Raw genomic sequence first — 26,179 nt, 5'->3', positions numbered from 1 at the left:
CTAGATTATCATTTTTTTATGGCTGAGTAGTATACCATGTAATACACATAGCACTTTTCATTAATCCACTCATGTATTGATGGGCATTAGGTTTGTTTCCATGTCTGTGCAATTGTGAATTGTGTGGCTATAAACATTGGAGTGCAATTGTCTTTTTTATAAAATATGTTTTTCTCCATTCAATAAATACCTGGCAATGGGATTGCTGGATCAAATAGTAGGTCTACTTGTAGTTCTTTGTGATATCTCCATAATACTTTCCACAGAGGTTGTACTAGTTTGCAGTCCCACCAACAGTGTACAAGGATTCCTTTTTCTCCATATTCAAGCCAGTACTTGTTTTGGGACTTGTTAATAAGTATCATTCTCACTGGAGTTAGGTGACATATCATTGTGGTTTTGATTTGCAGTTCTACGATGATTAGAGAAGTTGAAGATTTTTTTCAATGTGTTTGTTGGCCATTAGATTATCTTCATTTGAAAAGTTTCTGCCCATTTCTTTTGCACACTTTTTAATGGGGTTGTTTGATCCTTTCCTGCTGAGTTGCATGAGTTCTTTGTACATTCTGGTTATTAACCCATTACGGGATGTATAGCATGCATATATTTCCCCCCATTCTGTAGGTTGTCTGTTTACTTTATTGATTGTGGCCTTAGCTGTGAGCTATACAGAAACTTTTTAATTTGGTTAGGTCCCATTTGTTTATTTTTGTTGTTGCTGTGATTGCTTTTGGAATCTTCTTCATAAATTCTTTGCCTAGCCCCGTATCTATAAGATTTACAACTGCCAAAATGTGGAAATAATCTAAATGCCCACCAATTCAAGAATGGATTAGCAAGCTATGGTATATGTAAACCATGAAATACTTGGTAAACATGTAAAGATGGAGGCTTTACATCTTTTGTATTAACCTGGATGGAGTTGGAATACATTTTTCTTAGTAAAGCATCACAAGAATGGAGAAACAAGAATCCAATGTAGTTTGTTCTAATATGAAGGCACTAAATGAACTAATACAAGGGGGAGTAGGCAAATGAGCAAGTGGGGAGAAGGGAGGAGGGAGGGGGATGGGGGTCAAGGTGAATGGCACACCTCTTAGAGGTGGGACACAGTTATAAGAGAGACTTTATATAACAAATGCAATCAGTGTAACCTAATTCTTTGTACCCTCAATAAATCCCAAACAACAACAAAAAAAGAATGGAGAAGCAAGAATCCATTGTACTCAATTCTAATGTGAAGGCAGTAGATGATCTAATATAAGGAGGAGGTAGGGGAAGGAGGCAGTGGATAGAGGGGGGATGAGAGGGGGGTGGGGTCACAGTGTATGTCACCCCAGACAGATTCTGATAACTCATGTCCCCATTATCATTTAGTTTGAAGAATCTTTTGATTCCCATTATTGTCTCCTCATTGACCCAACCACCGTTCAGCAATAGGTTGTTTCATTTTCACACTTTGTGGAGGGATGAGTGTTTCTGTTGAAATTGATTTCCAATTTTATTCTGATGTGGTCTTAGAAGATACATAGTATAATTTCTGTTTTATTAAATTTGTTGAGAGATGTCTTGTGGCCTAGGATGTGATGTATACTAGAGAGTGTTCCATGAGCTGATGAGAAGAATGTATATTCAGCAGTTGTGAGGCTGAGTGTTTTGTAAATGTCTGTTAGACCCATTTGTTCTAGTTCTGTTTAAGTCCCTTACTTATTTGCTTATTTTATGTTCAGCAGATCTGTCCAGTTCTGTCAGTGGGGTATTGAAGGCTCTGGAGATCACGGTGCTGTGTTGGTGTTTATCATTTTGTTTACAATGAGTAAAACTTGTTGCATGAATATGGGTGCTTCTGTGTGAGGTAAACACACATTTAGGATCTTTGTCTTGTTCAATGGTTTCCTTCACCCTTATATAGTGACTATCTTTGTCTTTTTTTTACTTTCATTGATTTGAAGTCTATGTTATCTGATACAAGAATGGCTACACATGTTTAATTTTGGTTTCCATTTGCATGGAATATTGCTTTCCATACTTTCATGCTGAGTCTAAATAAGTCCTTGTGGGTTAGATGTTCCCCAGAGACAGCAGATACTCTGCTTGTATTTTTATTTTTATCCATTCATTCACCATATGTCTCTTCAATGGGCAGTTCAAGGCATTCACATTTATTGAAGGTAACATGATATCTAGTAAATTTCTGTTTATCCTGTTGGATAGACCCTATTGCTTTGTTTACCTCTTGAGCCATGGTGGTTTTTCAGGTCTGAATTTTAGCTTTTAGATGGTTTTACACTGGTGAGTGGGTGTCATTTATGCTGGTCAGTGTATAATGGAGGTCTGAGTGCTTCCTGCACAGTAGGTGTGGTCTTCCCAAATTCCTTTAGCAACTCCTTGGCTGAGAAAGTCTTTATTTCTCCCTTATATAAGGAGCTTAGTTTTGCAGGATACAAAATTCTAGGCTTGCCATTGTTCTCTTTTAGAAGACTAAGGATTGGTCCCCAATCCCTTCTGGCTTGTAAGGTTTCAGTTAAGAGTCTGCAGTTAGTCTGATAAGTTTTTCTTTGTAAGTTAGCTGCTGTTTTTGCCTTACTGTATAAGAGTTTCTGTTTCATGTTTATTTTGGCTAGTCTAATGATTATGTGTCATGCTAACTGCCTCTGTGATGAGTCTCCCAGGAGTCCTGTGAGCTTCTTGTACCTGGATGTCTAGATTTCTAGAAGGCCAGGGAAATTTTCTTCACTTACGTTTGACTTCTTTACATAGACCTACATTTCTTGTAGATTTTGTTAATTTCAATTATTTCTCTGTTCTTTGTCATTGACTGACTTTCTTAGCACAAAGATATTATCTTCAAGTTCTGAAATGCTTTCTTCTGCCCAATCAAGCCTATTCTTAAGACCTTTCACTGTGCTTTGTAATTCCTTGAGTGAATTATCATTACCAGAAGTTCTATTTGTATTTTCTCTAATACTTTGAGTTCATTGGAGTGTTTTAAAAAATTTTCCTGTACTGTCTTTGTGTCTTCTTTGTGTTGGGTTTCTATTTTCTCTTGCATTTCATTGAGCTTTCTTATGATCCATGTTCAAAATTCTTCCTCTATTATTTTAGTTGTTTCGTTTAGGCTGGTATCTATTGATAAGGCGTTGTTCTCTTTAGACGGGGACCTCTCACTTTGATTTGTCGTATTTTCAGAGTTTTATTTTTTAAATGGTTCCTTCTCCTCTGCCCTCTCAAATGACAGCCAAGGGTGTTGGGCTGGCTTATGTGTCTGTCTCCAAGACCCTGAAGATTAGGCCCTGTCCTTTTCAGGGAGAAGTGTGCTGGTTCTGAGTTGCCCTTGGGATGCTCTAACAGGTTTGATGAACCTCTCAAGCTACCTCTGACCTATTGTCTTTCCCTCCTTTCACCAGTGGGTGATGAGTTAATTTCTGAGATGGTGGGTGAAATCTGTGAATTTGGATCCTCTTCTCCCTGTTTTCTTGAGTTGGAAGTCACTCACTATAGCAATGGGGTTGTTTCCCCCGTCTTTGAATGCAGTTTGTGTGGAACAGCCATCTACTGAGCAGCTGTTTCCTGCCCATGGCAAGCTCTGGTCTCTTCCTCCAATGGGGCATGTGGATGCTACAAGTTTTAGTGGAATCCTGTACCCCCCAAGGGAGTTGCTTGATTTCTAATCACCCTGAGGAGGGCTGGTGCAGGGCAGATCAAAGCTGAGTTGCTAGAACCTGGGAGGATTTTATTGAGCCTCAGTGGGGCTCAGAAGTTACTTGTCCATCCACAAGGGGGAGCCGCTGATACAGAGTACAGGACAATCTCTCCAGGTCCTGAACCTGGAGAGCCCCTCTGGAGTGGCACCTGCTGTATGCCCTGCCCTGTTCTGAATAGCTCTCATGTATTCTTTTTCAGTCCTCACTTCCGTCTGTGAGGTAGCTGTTGTTATCTCTACTGAGCAGATGAGGAAACTGAGTCATCAAGGCAGGCCCTGTACCAAAGTCCACAGAGGTTGTGAGTGTGCAGTGACTAATACACTGAGCTGTGTGTGGGTTTTTCCCCAGGAGCTCAAGGATATATGAGGAGGAGTCCCACAGTGGGTGTAAACCCCCAGTTGTGGGTAGGATTTCCAATAACCAAAAGGATTTTATGAGAGCCCCACAAAGATTTGGAGGAAGAACAGAGAAATCCAGAAAGGAGAGAGAGATGTGGAGAAAGGGAAATAGGCCACCTCTGTGGGAGGTGCCCAGGAGCACATTGCAGCCAGTCTGCATGCTTACAAGGACAGCTGAGCTCTGCTTGTGTGTGTAGCTCTCTCTGTGAAGAGTCTAGGCTCCTTCCTCTTTTCAACCCAGTTGTCTCCCAACTTAAGCTTGGACCATCTGTAGTGCCACCCCTACTCCACATCCCAGTTCCATTAGGAAAAGTTCATGGGAGTCTAATTTAGATTCTGTGAAGAAAAGCAGTATCTTGGTAGCAACTGGAAAAGCAGAGGGAGTATGCAAGGGCCAAATACTAATTGCTTCCAACTTTGGCCGGAATGCTATGGGCTGTTGCTTTCCCCCTATGGATGGTAGAGGGGATTCCTAAGGTCCTGCTGGGGGATTGTGGCAAGAACCCAGGTGTTAATGTTAGGCTGGCTTGGCTTTGAGTCCCAGCTACACCAACTCTTGTCTCTGTGATCCTAGGGAAGTCACTTTTCTTCTCCTGGCTTCAGGTTCCTCATCTGTAGAATGGAGATATGATAATACCAACTTCTTATGAATTTATTGTAAGGTTTAAATGAGATAAGGTACTGTAGGCACCTAGCTATCACAATGAAAGGATGGGATAGCTTCCCCAAAGGATGTGCTGACTTCCTCTCTCCTCCCTTCTTGTCTCTCTATCTCCCCACTCCCTGGATTTCTCTCCTCTTCTTCCAGACCTATGTGGGGCTCTCACAAAGTCCTTTTGGTTATTGGAAATCCTATCTCCCCAGCCCCATTGTGGCACTTCTCCTCATGTACGCTGGAGGATATCCCATAGCCCCATGCATTAGTCACTGCACAGTTATAGCCTCTGACTCTCTGTGGACCTTGATATAGGACCTGCCTTGATGATTCAGTTACCTTGTCTACTCAATGGAGATAATACTACATAATATCACCCACCTCACAGATAGCTATGAGGAATAAAAGAGATAGTGAGAATTGTTTCAAACAGGGCCTGGCATATAGCAGGTGCTCCATAGATGTTGCCTCCCCCACTGAGATCTGGCTGCCTCCTGCCCAGCCCCCCGGGTCAGCTCTCACTCAGGCCACTAGTGGCCTCGGCTGTTACTAAATCCAGTGGACCTCTTTTTTTTTTTTTAATTGTTTGTTTTTTTAAAATCATACTTGGCCTGCTTTTTAGACTCCAAGAGAAGCAGACTGGGCATCCTCCCCAGGCTCTGACACATACCTCTCTCTTCCTCCTTCTCTTTCCCTGGCTGCTGCCAGAACCTTGCCCAGAGTTCTTTTCCTCTTATCTCTCCATTGTTGCTGTTCTCACATGATGTGTCCCAGATCTCTGACCTTCCTGCACTTCATTCCAGAACTGGCTATGGTTGTTAATATGTTATTTAGGATACAGGATACTGCATCCTCATTTAAAAGTGAATTATGTTTGTAATTTCCTCTTTATAATAATACATTTTTTCCAATTTTAATATCGGGTGTATCCAGATTAAGCAGAATGATTTTGAAGTATTTCTTTTCTTTCTATTGTCTGTAAGATCTGGCATGATCTGTTTTTTGAAATTATCTTTTATTTTTATTTATAAATATTAGTTGTCTATTTTTTGAGACTTTGGGGAAAAAATAATAAGAAAAAGATGACCCTATACTGAACCTCAGAGTCAAAGCATTCTATGGTAGACATACTCTTGTTTGAAATGCGAATGTTACTTTCTTTGCATTACTATTAATATTATTGCTTAATACTTCGTTGCAGCAATCATCAGATATCATTTATGAATGTATTTATCTTCATTCATTCTTTATGAGGTTTTTGTTTCTAGTCCTTATCTTAAACATTCTTATTGTTAAATTTTAAGCCTTTTTGATTTTGTGAAGGCAAAAAGTAGAAACCTAGTAAACACATGTATATGTAAAAATAAAAAAATATATAAAAATACTTAATAAAAATCAGTAATCTAGATATATTATTTTTCTGGATTACTGAGGTTTTGGTGACCACTTGCCCTTTAAATTGTGCTGTGGAAGATGAGTCCAAGCCTGCTCCAGTCCCTCCCCTACATGGATCCCAGGAAACGTTCTCATACCTGGATCTGACTTTGTAGTTTCCCTGCAGCTCCCCCATGCCTTCAGAACAAAGTCTAAGTTCCCAGTGGCTCTCAAGCTGGCCTCTCCAGGTAAACCCAGCACCACCTGGTGTCTGAGTGCCCTCTGCCCCTCCCGCTTCCCCACCTAGCTCCAATATCCTTCCTCCTCTCCTGGGCTCAGTAAACTCCCATTCTTCCCTCAATACCCAATACAACGGCACTTTCTTGTTATCACTTAAATTGACTCTCTTTTCTCTCCCCACAACCCAGCCCCAGCTAGAGGTAGAACCTCCACCTCCCTCTCCCGGACCCAGCCTCCCGCCTTGGTCCCCAACTCCCTTTTCCTAGCCTAGCACCCACCTGGGCCTCCACCTCCCTCCCACTGAGCCTGTCCATCAGGCCCTGCCTTGCAATGGCCTAGGAAAAATCTTTCTGACATCCAAATCTAACTTTCTTTTGTCTCCAACAAATACAGGTCCTCAGAGTAATATATGACCTTTCTACAGAGTACTATGGAGAGTGGCTTCAGGTAGGGACATCCATCCAGGAGACTTCTCAAAGCAGGGCCCAGTTGCCTCTTTCAGACCACCTTCATCCAATGGCTGGGCTCACTCTTCGACCTTGTCTCGCGCTCTCTCTCCCTCTCTCTCCTTTCCTCCTACTCCCCCAACAGCTGCAATCTGGAAGAAATTACTCTTCCAAACAGCCAGACTTCCCCAGTTTCAGGAAATTCCAAGCCGGGCAAGGGGAGGGGCCGGGTTGGGGGCGGCCCTGTCCATCCCCCACCCCTCTATCGGTTCCTGTCCAGCCTCCTCCGCCCACACTCAGCCCAGTGGGGCCTCGGGGTGTTTCCACCATCGCTTTCTAGTGCTTTAAATCCCAGAGGCAAACTTCTGGGGAAATAAGGAGGTTTGGAAGGGGGCTGTGCCTCAACCTTCTCTACTTGGGAACTGAGCTGGACCTGGCGGTGATTACGCAGCTGCTTGGGCTCTTACCATGGCCCCTGAGAGGGGCTGATACTGTAGTTCCCGGTGCAGGTAAAGAAGGGACCCTAAGTCAAGACCTGCCTGGATTGAAGCTTAAGGGTCTCAGGATTGAGGGAGGAGCCTGGGGACTTGGGACTTCTGAGTCTGGAGGAGGGGGCTGGAGACCCGACTAGTGGAACTTAAGGAGGGGCTGGGGGTCTGGACCCCTGAGTCTGAAGGAGGAGAGGCTAGGGGGACCCTTGGGTTTGAGGGAGGAGGAGGTGTGGGGACCCCTGGGTCTGACAGGGCTTAAGAGAGCTAGGAGCTCAGACTCCAGGGACCTGAGAGGCAAGGAGGGGGCCTGAGGAGGTGGCACTGCAGGTCCAGATGCCTGGGTCCTAATCCCCTCCGGGTTCCGCATGGCATTTCTTTGCCAGGTGAGGTCCCGCCCCAAGGAAGAAGGAAGAAGGCACTGGCAGGGGACCAGGAGGCGGAGGAGGCCTCCGAGCTGGGGACAGAGGGGTCCCAGTGGAAGCCGGAGTCGAGGCAGTGGACCTGGCCGGCTCAGGGAGGACCGTGAGGTAAGGGGCAGTGGTGGGAAGGTCCTGTCGCAGGGAGAGCAACTGAAGGACAAGGAGTCGGTGGCCGCCGGATTCCCGGCCACAGCCACGTGGCCTCAGGAAGAGCGCCATGCAGCCTGAACGGGTCGTGGGGAGACGGGGAGGGGGGTGGGAGGGTACGGTGGTCGCCCAGTCCTGGGTCCCTGCGCCCTGCCTCGGCCCCACCCATCCCCCTGCCTGTAGCTTTGGTCTGAGAACCAGTCGGGCGGGGTCCAGAGCGGGTTATTTCCGTCCTGGCGGGGCTGGGGCTGAGAGAGGACAGAGGCAAACCAGCTGTGCCCCCACATCCCTGCAGCTGGAGCGGTGGCCCCGCGGGGGCAGGAAAAAGAGGGTGGGTGGAGGCGGACAGGGCGTCCTGGGGTCCCATCCTTGCGCCTGGATTTCTGGCTGCTTAGCGTTGGTCACAAACAACAGCCCCTCTGTACGGTGAGGCTGGGCAGCGTGAGGAACTTTTTCCAGGCATGACATCACTACATCAAGCTCCACAACCTGACTAGAGGGACAGCCGTCTATTTAAAAGGACACCCACTCCAGAGAAGTGAACAGACTTACCCAAGGTCGCAAAGTTATTCAGGAGAAGAGGTGGCATTTGAAAATGAGCTCTACCTCACTGTTCTTGTGTAGAATGAAAAAGAGAAAAGGGGGGCGGGGAGAGCCACCGTGTAGGGAAGCCCCTGGCCTTTATATCAAATCAAATACTATTTTTCCCCCATGGGGCTGCACACCCACCCTCTCCTATGGAGGGCTCTGAGCAATATAATATCATTTTTAGACTCCAGAGTTCATTTGGATTCCAAATCCAGCCCCCAGCCTTTGCTGCTCTGTGACCCAGAGCAAGTTACTTAGCCCTCTCTGTGTCTCAGCCATCACACATCTGTAAACCAGACATTATAATCATAATTTCCCCCCTCATTGGGTTGTTCTGAAGATTAAATGAATTAGTTCATCTTTGTGAAACACTTATGCCAGTGCCTGACCCAGAATAAGTGTTTCAGAAATAAAATGTCAGCATCATGAGTATACTATTTGGTGTGTTGTAACAGACAAGAATTCTGACTCCTGTTTTTCAGAGGAATAAACTGAGGTTTAGGTTGAGAAAGATAGCTTGGGCTGGGCATGGTGGCTCATGTTTGTAATACTAGCACCCTGGGAGGTGGAGGCGGGAAGATCCCTTGAGATGAGGAGTTCAAGACCAGCCTGAGCAAGAGTAAGACCCTGTCTCTACTAAAAATAGAAAAATTAACTGGGCATATTGATGCACCCCTGTAGTTCCAGTTACTCAGGAGGCTGAGGCAAGAAGATCACTACAGCCCAAAAGTTTGAGGTTGCTGTGAGACCATGGCACTCTATCCTGGGCACCAGAGTGATAGTCAGTCTCAAAAAAGAGATAGAGATAGAAATAGAGAGAGAGAGAGAGAGAGAATAGCTTGAGGTCCCACAAAAAGGAAATGGCAAAATTGTCAGGAACTGGGACCCTAATATGTTGCCAAGTGCTGGCAAAAAGTGGTGACTTTTAGGGCAGTGGAAGGGTGGGACAAGGGACCCAGCTGGGAGCTGGGCTATGAGGAGTAGTAGCGAGAGCTGTCAGGGAGGGGTGTGATCAAGAGGTAGCTGACAGTGCTAGGCTCTAGAGTCTCATGAAAATGGCTTTGTGATCTTGAGCAAGTCCCATACCCTCCCTGAGCATCTGCTTCCTTCTCTAGGCCTTTGCTTGAACAATCCCAGGTGAGACTCCACTAAGCGTTTATTTACTGAGCATTGACTATGTATCACTTATATGGGTCTTATTTCGCCAATTCTTGCAAAAGGGCTATGAAGCATGATATTAGTATGATTTCATTTCCAGATGAGGATACAAGGTCATAAAAGTTAAGTAACTTACCCAAAGCCACACACCAATCAGGTACCACCCAGATCCAAATGTGAGCAGTTGGCTTTCTGTATTCAACTCTTTTCACCTCTCACTCAATGTGGAGCAAGTGCTGAGATAATAGACTCTGCCAGCATGTAGAGAGAATTTTTATTTTAAACTGTGGATTCAGATTCATTAAGGAGCTGAGTTCAACATTTTAAAATAAAACAGATCAGAATAGAAAACGTCATAGTGTCCATTATGTTATAAGAAGTCTTGTTTCATAAAATTTTTGTTGCCATTAAGGGAGAAGAGGGAGTGAGTGGTGATCATGTACTAAGTTACAATAAAATAGATATTTATTTATCTAAGTTGAAGTCAGAGATATTTGATATACACTGTAGAGGAGGTAAACCAAGACTGGTTTCCCCAGAGAAATACATATAAAGAGAGTGGAGAGGGGGCAGGTGGAGGGCAATCTTCAGAATATCAGCCATCAACAATTATTTTAAATCCTTTTGGCTTTAATTTTTCCACAACATTGTTATCCGTACTTCCCAGGGTGCCTGTTACTACAAAAACAATGGCAGCTGATTTTTGTTCTTCATAGTGTTTTATCAAATCTAATTTTTGTTTCACACTATTGTTTAGGGACACATTTCTTCCTCCAGTATGAGCACTACCAATTGGTTTGGACTACACATATTACAAATAGTTTTTTTTTGCTTGAGTTTTATTATGTGCCCTGCAAGGAAGTTAGTGTTATTTTATCTGTTTTCCAGAGAGATAGACAGGGAGATAAAAGTAATTTATCCTAATTCATATGGCTGCCAAAGGGTGGGGCTCCAATTGAAATATAAATACTGTTTTTTATTATAATAACAGTCACTGTTAAAACAAAAGTACAAGGTCATCGAAGTCCCTCCCAGAAGTTCCACAGAAAACAGCCAAGTTCCAGGATATGGGCAGTGCGTGGCTCCATTTCTGTTTACCATTGGATTGGGTTTAGCCATGCACACAAGAACTTAGTTTACAGTTTACAAGCTGCCAGCTTTAAGTTTATGCCAATCCTGTGATTTTTTTTTAACTCAGGGGAATTTGTTTTATTATTATGTTACAAAATATGAGACATCATATTATCAGGCCGTGGTCTTTCAAAATCAGGTACAGTTGCCCCTTAGTAGCTAATGGGGCTGGGGTGGTGTGAGGGTGAGAGTGATTGGTTTCAGCAATCCCATGGATACCAAAATCCAAGGATGCTGAAGTCCCATATATAAAATGGTCTAGTATTTGCATATAACCTACGCACAGCCTCCTATACAATTTGAGTAATCTCTAGAATACTTATATTACTCATAATGTTTTGATTTGTTTTTCTAAATTTTTTCCCCAACCCTTTATTTATTTTTTTTACAGAGTCTCATTTTGTTGCCTTCAGTAGAGTGCCGTGGCATCATAGCTCACAGCAACCTCAAACTCTTGGGCTCAAGCAATCCTCCTGCCTCAGTCTCTTGAGTAGCTGGGACTATACATGCCCACCACAATAACCAGCTATGGTTTTTTAAAATTATTTATTATTTATTTTATTATTATTTGGGGGGGGGAATGAAACAACTTTATTGAGAGAAAAGTGCAATGAAACCGGCTATTTTTTTTTTAATACATAAATAAGGTTTCCTTTTGCTCAGGCTGGTCTCAAACTCCTGAGCTCTAGCAATCTACCCACCTTGGCTTCCCAGAGTGCTAGGATTTTCCCCCCAAATTTTTGATTCTGGTTGTTTGAATCTGCTTATTCAGAACTTCAGATACCCAGGGTGGACTGTAATAATTCAAGTTATAAAATGCTGTGCCAATAACAGATCCCTAGGGGCACCCTAAGAATTAGTATCCTCTATGACTTTTATGCACCCTGGGCAGAGCCTTTGTGAGCCTCTTCTGCCATGAATGGTGGTCCTGGGCTCTAGGCATTGTGCCTGCTTTGCCTAATGTCAGCCTTGTGTTCAGGAGAGGGGCCTGGGGTTTCCCTCTTTGACAAGCTCAAGTTTTCTATCAGTCAGTTTGGGAAGCGCTTGCAAGGGTTTGTGAAGTAGTTTTGCTGTTATTTCATCTATAGGAAGGCTCTAATACTAGGTTTTAAGAGGATCGGCATAGCGTGGTTTTCATGTGCTTTTGGAGTCAGGCAAACCTAGATCTGAATCTGAGATTTCAGTTCAGCAGCTGTGTGCATTGAACCTTTCAGAGCCTCATTTTCCCCACCTGTAAAATGGGGATAATACCACCATCATACTGTTCTTATCAACAGCATCCTTTGAGATAACCGCATGGCTGGCTCAGCCCTGGGCTGGGGACGCAGAATCAGGAACTCCCAGGGTGGAGGCAGTGCTGACTCGCCTGTGCCCCTCACAGATGCCGGTGCTGAAGCAGCTGGGCCCCACGCAGCCCAAGAAGCGGCCAGATCGAGGCGCCCTGTCCATCTCGGCGCCACTAGGTGACTTTCGACACACATTGCACGTGGGGCGCGGGGGCGATGCCTTCGGGGATACCTCCTTCCTGAGCCTCCATGGCGGCGGGCCGCCTCCTGAGCCCCGGGCTTCACCTACCGGCGCCCCTCGCACGGCAGCGCCGCCCACCGTCCCGAAGCCCCCAGCTTCCATCCTCAGCGCACCGGCGCCCGCTGACCCTCTGCTGTCCTTCCATCTGGATTTGGGCCCTTCCATGCTAGATGCGGTACTGGGCGTCATGGACGCAGCGCGTCCAGTGGCTGCAGCCGTCAAGCCCGACGTGGACGCCCCCTCCGGGACGCAGCACCCCAGGGCCCGCTGCTGCCCCAATGCGGCCCTCGAGTTGGACGACGTCATCGGCCTTTAGGTTCCCCCAATCCTTGCACCCTCCTCTCCTGACACCCCAGTTCTGTATACATAAATGGCTAAGATTTGTACCCGGGCCTCTGACTGCACACTTTGCAGAGGGGATGGTAATGGGGAGGGGAAGATACGGTCCTGGCTCCTTAGAGACGCAAATGTGTCACCTGGAGTTAGGTCCAAGTTGGATGATAGCCTTAGAGTGGGTTGCGTCTCCTTTAAGAGAATCTACGGGCGTGGCCATCTGTTGCTCCTCTCAGGGAGCGGGGTCAAGACTTGGCCGCTGCTCTGGGCTCTTTCACTCTTACTGAGCACCTAAGGCTGGCTGCCAGGAGTGGTACTCGTGGCCGGGCTGCAAATCAGCTCCAGCGGGGCAAGGCGGAGCCGGCTGAGGGCTGAGGCCCAGGGAGCCTCAGCCTCCTGGTCCTTCGCATCTTAGGAAGACACTGCTTTTTACTATGGAAGAAATGGCAGAAGGAAGTGGCTGGGAACAATTTCAGATCCTCAAGGGTCGTGGGCCCCCTTGGAGAATTCTCCTCTAGTACCCTAAGTGTGTCGGCCGGAGGGAGGAAGGAGGCCCCATCCCAAGTCTGGACTACAAAGTTCGGTGTCCAGTCTCTTTAAGGCTCTCGGAAGGTCAGGGCCACAGATGTAAATTACTTGGCCCTGGGGTGGGGCCTATAAGATCCCCCACAGGTGAGGAAGCACCCTAGGAAATCTTTTGGCATAGGGGCGGGGCCGGACTTTCCAGCAGTCCGGGTGTCCAGGACTGCCGCACAGGGAATAGAGCTGCAGCGTAGATTCCTGGCACCGGAGGAGGGCGCTGCCGAGAGGTCCCGGGCGGAGGTGTCAGGCCCTCCATGGGAGTCGGACAGGACAGTCCTCTGAGCACCGGAGGATGAGTACTCAGGAGCGCGGGTCGCTGACCACAGTCAGGTTGACATTATCCAGGCAGAGCTGCCCTCGGTACAGGCGGCCTCGTCTGCGCACCCGCCACGGTGGCTACAGAGCCAGAGCTGCCGCTGGAGGCCTCAGCCCTGGAGCCTCCGTCCCCTCCGACTTGCTGCTGCTACTTTCCCGGGGGCCACAGCCACTTTGGCGCCCACTGCTGCCAACACTCCCGGCGCAGGCACCGTTTAGCCGCGGGTAGCCGGCCCAGGCAAGGGTCAAGCAGCTGCCGCAGGCACCGGCGCCTAGAGCTCGCATTCTCAGCGTCCGGGACCCAGGGGTCCTGCTAGGCCTGAGATCAAGGAAACCGGGATGGCTTCCAGTTTGGTAACACCAGCCCCCAATAGGGCACTTCTCAAGAGAAAGGCCATGGCACTATAGCCAACAGTGGCCACCAGCACCACGGAGCTGCTGGGCAGGCAGCAGGGGGGTGGGGTTCTGGGCCTGACCAGAGCGTGAAGGGCCATTCTGGCCAGTGCTCTGTGTACTCGGCCCACACCCGCCTCGTACATTGCGTGGTCCTCGTGGTGGTCAACGCTGGGCTATAGGCTGAAGTTGCCGAAGTGCAGTAACACCTGGTGCCCACAGGCCCCGCACTGGATGCTGGCCCTTCTGGCAGCCATCAGGCACTAGGGAGACCACAATGCACTTGGGTCTCTGAGACCAGCTCTCTTGGTCCCAGGGTTTCAAGCATCCCCCTACTGAGGTTCCAGGATCTAGTACTCCTGCGCCACCAGATATTTTGTGCCCAACCATCCCTCACACCAGGGAACAGGGCAAAAGTGCCCTTCCTGGAGGGTCAGAGACTGGAGGCCAAGGGGTTCAGAGTGCTACAGCCCGACCCCACCCCCAACACACACACCTCACATTGCCTCCCCAAGTCTGGGTACAGCCTGAGTCATTAAGTGGGGAACCAGCTCCTGGGGGAAGAAGAGAGGGTGCCCCTACTAGCCTCTGCCTGAGACATCCCGCAGAGATTGGATGTCCCAGAGTCCTGGATGAGACAAACTGGACCCAAACACCCTCAGGACCAAGCACAGTCCAAGCAGGAGCAAGCTTGCGCGCTCTCACTCTCTCTCTCTCTCTTTAATTTTGGTTTCTCTCAAGCTTCCAAATGGTGGTCAGTGCTCCAAGGAAAGAATGAAGGAAGGGGGGGAGAAGAGGGGGAAGGAAGGCAGAGGAAGAACATCTGGAAAAAAAGCAGCCCGACAGTCCAGCTGTTTGCAAACTCAGCACATCCTCCAGTTACATGGCAGAAGAGGGAGGGCGGGCCAAAAAGAAAAGGGGGAGGAAGAAGAAAAATAACTGAAATAAACACACACAGAAAGAAAAGAGAAGAACATGACGTGAGCTGGTGATCCATGAAGGTGGGGAGGGAGGGTGACCGTTTTACCTGTGTTGAACCGAGGGAGGAACAGGAAGCAGGAAGAGGAGGGACGGAAAGGGTAAAAAAAAAATCAGAAGAAACATTGGGGGTGGAGGGAAGAGGGGACACGGAGACAACTTAATACAACTTGAGACGAGGCGGCCCGGCCGGCGAGGTCCCGCGCTGACCTCCGGAGTCCTCAGTGCGCTGTGGTGGCGGATCTGGTGGTGGTGCTGCTGGCATTGGCGTTTCTGGGGTGGGGGCCGGAGGGTGAGGCACAGTCTCTAGGCAGCTCCCCTCACCCCAACACACTGAGGCCCCAGAGGGCTGGACAACAGAGTCTGTGATGAGGCAGATGAGGCAGCAGGCGGTGGGCTGGTTGCTGGGTGCCCCCGCTGCAGGCGGGCACGGCTGGACGGCCTGTCTTCTTTCCACTGGCCACCCTGGCATGGGATGGGCCAGGGTGCCGGGTCGGGTACCGGAGTACAAGCTCGAAAGAGAGAGAGAAAAAACACTGAGACAGCATTAGTGGAGGTGAAAGGTGACAGACAGGCCTACAGACCATGTCCCCAGTCCCCCCCACTGTCCCACCCCCTCCTCCCCCAATCCCATCCCTCTGAGGCAAAAAATAAAAATGTAGAAAAAAATCTCTGTACAGACTCCCCGGTGGGAAAACGGGGGCAGGGACAGTGGCTCTTCCTGGAGCCTGATCCCCACAAAATAATTTACAACCCAAGTCCACGGCTCAAAAAATCCGCAAAGGCGGTGTTGGAGGGCTGCAGCCCCTGCCCCCCACCCCCATCCTCGCTGGGTGCTCAGAAGGCTGACAGCTGCGCCAGGCTGAGGCGGCAGTCGATGCTGGAGTTGTCCGGGCCCATGTAGGCCAGGCCCAGGGGCTCTAGGAAGGCCCGGCAGGCGGCCTCGCCCTCGAAGGCCAGCTCGGCCTGCAGGTAGGAGACAGGCAGCGCAGGGCGGAAGCTATGGAGACAAGAGGAGAACGTGATGAGGTGGGCAGTGGGCAAGGGAGGGCCTCACGAGCATGGGGTGAGGCCCCCCATTCGGGTACCCATAGGGTTTCCTCAGCATGGTATCTGCTGGCTCCTCCACACCCTCCCATCCTCCCAACCTCACAGGCTTGGGGGGGCCCGGGGTGGGGTTTGTGGCCCCAGTCCCCAGCTGTGCCCCCCCTCACCCTCACTTACCTGTGCAGAGGGCCAGGAAGGACAGGGGACAGGAGGGGAAGGGCCCAGCAGGCTTCTCTGCTGGCTGAGGGGTAGGGGCCAGATGGAGGGAGCACCACATGGTATGGGACAGGACAACAGGGCTGACAGTGCCACCTAGGAATCCCAGCCCTTGCTGCTTCCCCTGCCCTTGGTCAGAGGCCCTCTAGGAGCCTGGGCAGGGTGTACCAGCCAACACTCATCACTATACTCTCAAAGCAGCAATGTCTGGCTGCTATCAAAAAAGAGACACTACTGGTTCAACACTTGACACGTGCCAAGGATGACACAGCTGTCGCCAGGGCCTCCTCCCATTAACTCACTGGATGGACCCCTCTCTATAGCTTGAGCTGCCTGGCCCTTTACACGAACACTAGGGAAAAGGCGTGGAGCCAGCTAATAGAACTAAGCACTAGAAGCCAGCACTGCTCCAAAGTCACAGCCCTGGGATTGTCGGCTTGCTCCGTGTCCCAGACCTTCTGGCCTGCAGCCTCTGCAAGGACACAGCTCTAGGCCCTGAGGAAGGACACTTGCTGTGGATTGGTAGCGCCAGCCTCTTAGGTGGGAAGGTACTGAGAGACTAAGGCCAATGACAAACCAGGGCTCTACCCATGAGGGACATTCATGGCCACGTCACCAGCCAAAGGCTGATTCACCCAACCATACACCATGCGTAGCACTGAAGCCCAACAGCTGCCCACTGCAGGGCCCATGAAGCCACAGGAGGCTGGATAGCCTGGCTGTTTCCTTCTGCCACACCCTGAACATGCACTGCCCCAACCTCTTCTGCTCCTGGGGGCCCACCCTACCTCATCCTCTGCCTAAAGTTGGCTTGACCCCAACTAGATCCCAGAGTTCCTTAATCTGTAGGCTGATGGCCCAGCCCGTTTCACACCATCCTGTGATTACTACTGCCACAATAAGGTCAGCTGGCCTGGCACTTGAAGTCCCTCAGGGCTGCCAACCGACCTCTTTGACTGAGGTCTCTCAACCTCAGCAAGACTGATGCTTGGGGCCAGATAGCCTGTGGGGGCTATCTGTGTGCTGCAAGACGCTCAGTGGCAGCTTGGGCTACTGTCCCAATAGCATCCCCTTGCCCTGACAACCAAAACACCTCCAGACACTGCCTGACATTCCCTGGGTCAACTCAATCACTGAACTGGGCACCATGGGTCTAACCCAGTCAAGCACTCCCCTGGTGCCCATGGTGAGCTGGCAAACAATGTCAGTGAGCAGGCCAGGCTATTAGAGAGCCTTTCAGCACTACCCCCAGTGTAGCCGCCCACCTATGTGTCCCCTAAACATTCCTGGGAACTCTCAAAGGAGCTGCATGGGAATAGCCTGACTAGAAACTGTCTGGTCTGCCTCTACAGAGCTGAGCATAACGAGACCTGTGAAAGGCTGACAAAGACCTTAGAGGTGGAGCTCAAAGCCCAGAGACAGACTAGGGTCTAGGTAGGTGTGAGCAGGAGGAAGAGAAGTGCAGAATGGGGTAGAGATAGGAACCCTGGAGCAGAGATAAGAATGGAGGGAGGAGGAAGGATGGGAAATTGGGAGCAGAGATAGGAATGGAGTGAGGAGGAGGAGAAGAACATAGAGAGACCCAGAACTGAGAGCAAGAGGCTATGAGAGGCAAAGAGGGGCCAAGGTGGGGAAGGCTGAGTGGAGAAAGATGTGTAAGAGGAGGCCAGGACCAGGGGGAAGGGAATCGAAGATGGTGAGTGTGTCCAAGGGTCACTGTGAGGCAGAAGGGCCAGAAGAGCAGAGGTCAGAGGGGAGCTCAGCACCACATACGTTTTGATCATTGCCTTGAGGGCAGCCTTGCGCTCCCGGTCTGCAAACTTATCCACGAGGTAGCCAGACATGCAGGGTGCATGACAGTAGAGCCGGAAGAAGCGGTGGTAGTTGCCCAGTGCCCAGGCTGCCCTTAGTGCCAAGGCATGGGCCACACAAGGGTCTGCCTTCAGTTCCCGAGTGAGGTATGCCAGCTCTGTGGTGATGTCTAGGGTCCAAGACAAAGGGGTTAGGTCAGTAGGGCTCAAACCCAGACATCAAGGCCGCCACCTGGGGAATGGGCCTCACCTCCCGAGTTCTTAGTGAAGATGAAGTAAAGGATCCGGTAGGCAGTAAACTCGCCCACATTGCCAGGCAAGTTTTCAGCATACAGCGACTTGAGCTGCGTCTGGCACTGGTTAAACTCTTCATGGTCTCCCTAGAAGGTAGGGCAGGGGCAAGAAGGCAAAGTGAGGGCAGAGAGTGCAGAATGGCCACCGGGGAAGATGGGGAGGCCTGCAGCAGTCTACCTACCTTCTCCAAGGCGATGCGGGCATGGGTCTCATACACCTCCACTGTGAACTCTGTGCGGACACCTTGCACCTGGGGCAGCAGGGAGAGAATAGGAGTTACAAGGAGCTGAGGCAGGACTGGCCAGACGAAGTCCTCCTGGAGTACACCTCACCGTCAGGTCCTGCCGGATGGACTTCATCTGCTCACATGCGAAGGCGTAGTCCTGCTTCTCTTTCCAGTGGGACTTGACCATGCACAGCGACTTTTTCAAAACCTGGGAAGTAAATTGAAGTGAACTGAGATAAGGGTCAGAGTACAACACAGGAGGGGAGAGCGAGATCATGGTAAAACCCATGATATTTCCACTAATTTGTTTTAAAAGTAAGTTTCCACAAACCTATGTATATGGTGACAAACACAACCTAAAGGCTTGGTGCCTGTAGCTCAGGGAGTGGGGCACCTGTCACATACACTGAGGCTTGTGGGTTCCAGCCTGGCCCAGGGCCTACTAAACAATGACAATTGCAACCAAAAAATAGCCGGGTGTTGTGGTGGGCTCCTGTAGTCCCAGCTACTTGGGAGGCTGAGGCAAAAGAACAGCTTCAGCCCAAGAGTTTGAGGTTGCTGTAAGCTATGATGCGATAGCACTCTACTGAGGGTGACACAGTGAGACTGTCTCAAAATAAACAAAGAAAATAACCTGAAGCACACAAGGAATGTAAATACCTAAGACCTGTCCCCTGTGTAAGTACATGGCTATCATTAGAGTGACAGAGTCACTACACAGTTACTTTGGAACTCAGCTGAAATCCTGAGGTACATCCACCCTCCTACGCCTCAGCCTAGTCGGAAAAGGTAGCATTTCTCTCCATCTCCTAAGCTGGGAACAAAGGTTCAGAGGCCAAGTGACTCTCATAGTGTCAAACACCCTCAACTGCAGGGAACCAGGCATAAGCAAAGCCACCTTCAATCACCTCTTGGAATGCCAACCAACCTTGCTATCTCTGGCCAGGCATGTGAAGGGCCTCTGTGGTGGGATCTTCCTAGAGTCAGGTGCCTGACAAATGATACCTCCCTTCGTGGCCTCTGTCACCCTCCCTGGCTTAGCTCCACAGGCCTCACAGAGCAGACCTGCATGCCCAAGCACTTACTGCCACAGGGCGCACGGTGGATGGGTCAGGGGCGCAGGTGAGACGCAGATAGTGCTTGGTGATGTCTGGGCAGGTGCCCACAATCTGCAGCTCCTGCCAGTCAGGGTCAGCCCCGCTGCTCTCCAGACTGCCCATCTGCAGCACCAGGGGTTCGAGGCGCAGGCGGCGAGAGTGACCATGCTGGAAACGGGCTGCTCGCTTTTGCTTCTTCAGTTCACGCTCAGGGTCCTCACACTCCAATGCTGCCATCTTCTTGCGGCTGCGCTTGGTGGGAGCTAGATCATGCCTAGAAAGGGAGTAGGGGTAGTGAAGGGAACATCTCGGCAGCTAACTATCTTCCAGTCCAGTCCTCCTCATCCCACAGGCCCCCAGAACCCTCTGCCCTGGCCTATGTCTCAATCCATCCCCCAAAGTCTCACCTCTTCCCACGCTGCGCCCTGCCTCGGCCCCGATCCATGTGGGCCCCTCGACCACCCCGGCCCTTGGGGGGCGGGTTCCTGCGGCCCACAGGGTGACACTCATTCCCTGAGTAGGAACTGTCAGAGTCCGAGTGGGAGTCACTGTGTGAAGCAGCAGAAAAGGTCAGCCCTGAAGTAAGCCCCTGCCCCAACCACCCTCTGCCCAGAACCCTGGCACCTTCTGCGGAAGTGGCGAGTTGGGGACCTGGAGGAGGAGCGGGAACGGGAATCTGTGCTGGAGGAAGAGCTGTTGTCCTTCATGAAGACATTGCGGTTGCCAAACTTGGTGAAGCTGCTGCCCCGGGCTCGGCCAGCACCCCCAGCCCCTGGCGTCCCTCGCTGTGACTGGGCACCCCCGCCCCTTGTCGCTGAGCCTGCCCCCCTAGGAGGGTGAAGGCTGCTAGGGGCCTCCCACCGCTTCTTCTTTGGGCTTTCAGCCACAGGCTCCCGGGATAGCCTGAAGATACAGCAGGACAGGGCATCACCAACCCAGTCGGACAGTGGCAGGTCACACATCCTGTTCCCTCCACCTCACCTACCAACCCACCCCAGGGACACACCGCCTCAGAAAAGAAAGGCACTTACCCTAGGTGACTCAGCTAATATGGTGCAGAAATGGGATGCAAACCCCAGGTTTTCTGTGTCCAGAGGGTGCTCTTAACCACAAGCAATGCACACCTCCCATGCATCCAAGGTTCCCACCCCCTCACAGACCTCCCCATAGCCAGGACTTCACCCCCAAATACAGTTTTCTGGCTCATTTCTCTTGGGAGTGCTTGGCACCTGACAGGCTGGGTTCCTCCTCAGCACCAGCCCCAGGCTTACCCTGGTAGAGGCTCCCGGCTCCAGTCGATGGTATAGGCTGAGCCGTCCTGTAGCCGGGCCTGCAACACCTCCTTGAGCAACTTCTCTGTCCGGTCCTTGTCCTCCTCCGATTCACAGGCAGTGAAGCAGCGCTCCACATACTCCTTCATGTCCTGGGGCCAATCGTCAGGCTTCCCAGACAGATTTCCCCGGGCAGAAGGGCCACTGTGGGGAGGGTAGATGCTGCTCAGCTGGGGAGGGCCCCATGCCCTCATAAACACCATGACCACTATCACACTTTGCACTGACCCACAGCCCAGATACAGACAGGTATTCCCTTTCTGTCTCATGAGCTCCCAAGAAAGGATCCTCTTCCCATTTCCAGAGCAGTACACTGAGACTCAGGCAGGGTAGCATGCAGTGAGACCAGACCACAGACACTGAGTGCAGAACGTGGGGACTGGGACAGGTGGAGAGGTACTGTCACCTGTGGTTCTGGGCTTTCTCAGGGTTGGGCTGGGGGCCAAAGCCACTGTGCTGGCCTTCTGCATTGGAGCCGAAGCTCTGGTTGGTGACAGCAAATGGTCGCTTCTGGATATTGAACTTGAGACCTCCAGTCCCAGGGGCTGCTGTGAGGACAGCAAAAACTAGAGTTAGGCCCTTCCCTGGGCACATCTAGGGGTTCCCCAGAAACACAGAATGAGCAATTTAGACAGGGATTCTGGCATGGGAGAGTCCTTCCAAAAAAGAACTCCAAGGCAAGGCGTGATGGCTCACACCTGTAATTCTAGCACTTGTGGAAGCCAAGGTGGAAGGATCATTTGAGCTCAGGAGTTCAAGACCAGCCTAAGCAAGAGTGCCCCCCCTACTAAAAATAGAAAAATTAATTGGGTGCGGTTGCAGGTGCTTGAATGGCAGTAGTCCCAGCCACTCAAGAAGCAGGAAGATCCCTTGAGCCCAGAAGTTTGAGGCTGTTATGAGCTAGGCTAATGTCATAGTACTCTACTCAAGGTGACAAAGTGAGACTGTCTTTAAAAAAATAGATAAATAAATAAATAAATAAAAGATTCTAGCATGAAAGTGCCAGTTCCAGAGTGGCTCCACCCCCAACCTTATGACCATCACAATACCCAGACACAAGACCAGTGCACCATGAGCCTCCCACCTCAGAGCTCTGGGAGGACCCTACCCCTCAGGTCTCCACACAGCTCTGTCAACTTACGCTTCATGCGGTTCCACAGCTGTTGGCCCTTCTTGGGCTTGACAGGCTCAGTGTAGCTGTGCGGCCCATAGGCCTGGCCCGTGGCGGGCCCCGCCTGGCTGTGCTGTGTGGCTGGGGCTGTGCTGGCCTGAGGGCCACTGCTCAGAGTATGCGCCCCATGCTGGGGGTTTGCAGGCTGAGGGGGCTGGGCTGTTGGCAGCTGCTGGGGAGGTGCCTGGTAGGACATGTTTTCATCCAGGCCAGGAACTGGGGGCTGTAGAAGGAAGCAGGCACTGAGCGTGGGTGGCAAAAGTCCTGAGCTGACTGTCATGGCAGTCAGTGCACCATCACCACCTTTTTGTGACAACAGCACTCAGTGCTCAATTCTGTAACCCTCCCATGTGTACCACTCTCAATACTCAGTGACTTTCAGGTATGTCCTTTTAACACGGACCCTTTTCACACCTGAGAAGACCCAGGCTCTGACCAGCAAAAAAACTTTTCCAGGGCCCCAGTTGTGAATAGCAGCTGGCAGCACTTCCACACTGGCGTAGCCAGCATGGAACAGCACCCCACCCCAGCACCTAATGGCCAAGAGTATCAGGACACATGTGATTACACTCTCTCTGGTCCTTTTCAAAGACCTGGAGGACATGCAGCAGTCATGTGACTTACAGGTCACGGAGGGGTAAGCTGGGATTCAAACCAGGTCTAGCCCCGGGCTACTAATCCCACCAGTTTTCCAACCTGCCCTTTAGCCACAATGCCAGCCTGTGTGCATGCGTGCTGGGGGCACAAAATTCCCCCACCCTCTCTTGGCACCTGCCTTCTCCTCACTTTCAGACATACAGTTTAGTCAGTGGAAACCCAGCTGCTTCAGAAGCACATGACTGCACTCGGAGGGATCACTCCCAGGTCTAGGCTCCTACCTGGTTCAGAGTCCCTTGGTGCTGGGGTGCTGATGGCTGCTGGGGCGTGGCGGTGCTGTAGGAACTGGCCATCCCATACTGGGAAGGGGAGCCATAGCTCTGGTACATGCTCTGCAGAGGCCAGGAGGGAGCATTAGCACCAGGCCTGCTCCCTCCCACCTTCCCTTTGTTGCACAAATGCACCAAATCCTCCCATGTATTCTGCAAAAAAACCTCCATCCACCCCACATCCCGCTGACCACTAGCTCTCACAAGAATCTACTCCACAAATACTTTTGAAAGTCAACTCTGCTAAGTACTATGATGCAAAAAGAAACAAAAGGCAGAAGCCCCTGCTCTGATACAGTCTGTACTCAAAGTATTGGCCTAGTTGCAGACGTGAATAGGTAACATGTCTAGCAGTTAAGTGTAATGAAACAAAAAAGAGCAAACCAAGGATCAGAGGGACATGCTGAGGAGCAAGAATGCTACTTTAAACAGCAATTGACTAGGGAGAGGCTATTAGAAGGCATTATCTGAGCAGAGACCTCTATTAAGTGGGGACACAGGGAAGGAAAGAGTCACACAAGGCAAAGCAAGAGAGTACTAGGCAAACACCAGGGTGGGCTCTAAAGCAGTGGTGGGATAAGCATGAGGAGAGGAGCCAAAACCAGGTGCATAGGTCTTGGTGGGTCACAGGAGGGAACTTGGAATTTACCTTATGGGCAAAGAGCTAACAGAGGGTTTTTGATCAGCTGTCACTAACATCCCCAATCCATCAACCACCCTGGGGCCCATTCTGTCCTCCACAGCCCTGTCCCACCCCTCCAACACCTTCCCCAGCACCCACCATGGGGTAGTAGTAACTGTAGGGATAGGCGTAGTTGTACTGCTGGTACCACTGGTAGTACTGCTGCTGCTGTAAGGCTGAGGCTTCCGCCTGTGACACGTACTGTGGAAACAGAGAGGCCCACCCGCTGTCAATGTGGACATTAGGCATCCACAAGTCCCCCAGCTCCCAACAGGCAGGCCTCTGTACAGGTTAATTGGCAAGGGACAGAACTGGGTCCATATCTCTGCAAAGAGAGTCACTATCTCTACCATCAGACCGAGGTACGTTAGGGACAAAACGGAGTTTTCCCTTTTCAGGACCACATCATGCCATGGGTGTCTCTTGTGTTATCAGATTTAGGTCCCCTAAAACATCTCTTTATGTCACCCCACAGTGTACTCCACCCTAGTGATTTGAGGTGACATGGAGTTGTGCTTCTCCCACAGCACTCCCAGATGCAGGGAATCCAGGCTTTGTGGCCCTCTCACTTGTGCACTGGTCACAGGCCCATTACTGCTGGCCTTGGCAGAACTACTGGCAGCTCCTGCTTTGCTGATGCTGGCCAGGGCCTGGCGGGCCTTCTCCCACTCTGGGTTTTCGTGCATTGGGGTCTCCATGCCATTCTCTCTGCCTGCCCCAGCCACCATGCTGTACTGAGAGGACCTGCAAAGAGGAGAGACATCAAGTTAAGTTTGTTCTTCCCACTGCACACAGGTGGACAAGATGGCTGAAGACAAATACTAGACCTTAAATCTCAGCTCTTACTTCTACTTCCCATCCAAGCTTTATTTTTCTAACCTGTGCTACACTTACAACCAAGCTCTGCTTCAGAGGCTTCTGTGAGAAATGTGATTACCTACTTAAGATATTTATCCCAACACCTGGCAAACAGCAGTTTTTTAAATCAATCAAACAAACAAACAAACCAACACCCACAGGACAGAGGACTTGGCATCAACTAGGCATAAGTCTTTTATGAATCAAAGAATTCCGACACCACCCCAGTTAGTAGGTTATTACACTGTTTTGGAAAAAATTCTGAATTAAAAAGACAAATGATTGGGTACTAAGTGTTGGGGGGTGCCTCTTAGTTACAGCTGCCTGAATGGGTCACCATAATTCTGCAAAGCAAGCGCCATACTGAGAAGAATGAAAACTCAGAGAGCCTACTACTTGCCCCTCTCCACATTACACCAAATGTGTCCCTCTGTCTTGGCCACACCCCCAGCCATAGGGACTGTTGATCATTTCCACTAAAACTGTGTGAGGTCCCACCCCAGAGGGTAACATTAAGACTTGCTTTTTCTTTCCCTCCCTGGCTGTCCTGTCCCTCTAGCCCCACTAACCAATCCGTGGCACGTTGATCACCCACGTTGGCCGCCATCTGGACCTTGGGGTGTAAGGGGTGGACCTCGGGAGCCAGACTGCTTTTTCACTGTCTAGAGAAAAAGAACGAGTTAGGAAGGCTCAAGGAGCTAAACACATGTCATGAAGTGAAGAAGAGTGGCAGACAGACTCATGAGAAACCAGGTAGAAAAGGGAAGCTGGAAACCTAGGGAGCCACTGGGGTAAAGAATCTGAAGAGAATTCTGGGTATGCACTAAAAAGGCTAGAATATGAGGGAAACCCTCGGCTTCTCTGTAGTGCTATAAGTAGAAAAGGTAGGATTTGAAAACAGAAGTCTGAAGGGATTTTCCAAAGAGAAAGAGAAGGGTCTGAAATCCACATGAGTAAAGGGAGGGTGGGGTGAGGGAGTCTCAATCAAGAGGAAAAGGGTCTAAAAACAATTCCAGAGAGAATATGGGTTGTGAAAGGAGCAAAAGAAGACGATTTAATGGGCAAAGTTGGGGTGATCCCTTAAAGCTGAGATGCCTGAAAAGATTTCTGAGAACTCTGTAAGGAGGGAAGCCTTTTAAGGGAGCAATGAGAAGATAAAGGAGAGGCTGAACCTGGGAGAACACTAAAGAATGGAGGAAAGTTTCTGAGAGGAAAAGGAGATTTCTGGATGTTACCCTAGAAGCGAGGGGAAGTTGAACATGCCCAAGAGAACCCTGATGAAAACAAATGGGTTCTTAGAAAGCATTTAAAGACTGATTTCAAAAGGATTTCCAGAGGGGCAGGCACAGTGGCTGACGCCTGTATTCCCAGCACTGAGAGGCTGAGGCAAGTGAATTTCCTGAGCTCAGGAATTCCAGACCAGCCTGAGCAAGAGCTAGACAAACCCCACCTTTTCTAAATATAGAAAAACTAGCCAAGCACTGTGGTGGGTGTCTATAGTCTCAGCTACTTCGGAGGCTAAAGCAGGAGGATGGCTTGAACTAGGAGCTTGAGGTTGCTGTGAACTACGATGACATCACTGTATTCCACCCAGGGTAAAAGCAAAAGAGCGTGACTATCTCAAAGGAAAAAAAAAAAAAA

The 26,179-nt window shown here is 50.0% G+C and overlaps 2 protein-coding genes across 4 annotated transcripts in view; one reads left to right on the top strand and one right to left on the bottom strand.

The window, feature by feature from the left end:
• The first annotated feature begins 7,129 nt into the window (after positions 1-7,129).
• Positions 7,130-12,647, top strand: CDC42EP5 (CDC42 effector protein 5). The gene is made up of 3 exons (XM_003801570.3): positions 7,130-7,326; positions 7,692-7,835; positions 12,133-12,647. Exon 3 carries the CDS (start codon positions 12,133-12,135, stop codon positions 12,592-12,594), a length of 462 nt encoding a protein of 153 aa, XP_003801618.1. The 5' UTR covers positions 7,130-7,326; positions 7,692-7,835; the 3' UTR covers positions 12,595-12,647.
• A 1,958-nt stretch (positions 12,648-14,605) lies between these two features.
• Positions 14,606-26,179, bottom strand: part of LENG8 (leukocyte receptor cluster member 8) — a 12,974-nt gene continuing 1,400 nt past the window's right edge. For 2 of the 3 annotated variants that reach the window (XM_023507957.1, XM_023507958.1), the window contains exons 2-15: positions 25,108-25,200; positions 24,250-24,424; positions 23,780-23,881; positions 22,951-23,061; positions 22,043-22,295; positions 21,308-21,449; positions 20,842-21,045; positions 20,195-20,473; positions 19,978-20,118; positions 19,559-19,844; positions 18,580-18,681; positions 18,429-18,497; positions 18,204-18,333; positions 14,606-18,123 (exon numbers count right to left, since the gene is read on the bottom strand). In XM_023507957.1, the coding sequence (XP_023363725.1) occupies positions 17,573-18,123; positions 18,204-18,333; positions 18,429-18,497; positions 18,580-18,681; positions 19,559-19,844; positions 19,978-20,118; positions 20,195-20,473; positions 20,842-21,045; positions 21,308-21,449; positions 22,043-22,295; positions 22,951-23,061; positions 23,780-23,881; positions 24,250-24,424; positions 25,108-25,145 (2,583 nt within the window). In that variant the 5' untranslated portion in view covers positions 25,146-25,200 and the 3' untranslated portion in view covers positions 14,606-17,572. The remainder of the gene's footprint in view (positions 18,124-18,203; positions 18,334-18,428; positions 18,498-18,579; positions 18,682-19,558; positions 19,845-19,977; positions 20,119-20,194; positions 20,474-20,841; positions 21,046-21,307; positions 21,450-22,042; positions 22,296-22,950; positions 23,062-23,779; positions 23,882-24,249; positions 24,425-25,107; positions 25,201-26,179) is intronic. The other variant, XM_023507959.1, reaches the window with a different exon arrangement.

This window comes from Otolemur garnettii, unplaced genomic scaffold (assembly GCF_000181295.1).
Source record: "Otolemur garnettii isolate 467f Iridium unplaced genomic scaffold, OtoGar3 scaffold00212, whole genome shotgun sequence".
Lineage (NCBI taxonomy): Eukaryota > Metazoa > Chordata > Mammalia > Primates > Galagidae > Otolemur > Otolemur garnettii.
The sequence above is the reverse complement of the archived record's forward strand: the minus strand, read 5'-3'. Positions and strand labels throughout refer to the sequence as shown.

What these genes read in the sequence shown, in the direction of transcription:
- CDC42EP5 (XM_003801570.3), top strand. Translation starts at nt 12,133, where the DNA reads ATGCCGGTGCTGAAGCAGCTGGGCCCCACGCAGCCCAAGAAGCGGCCA.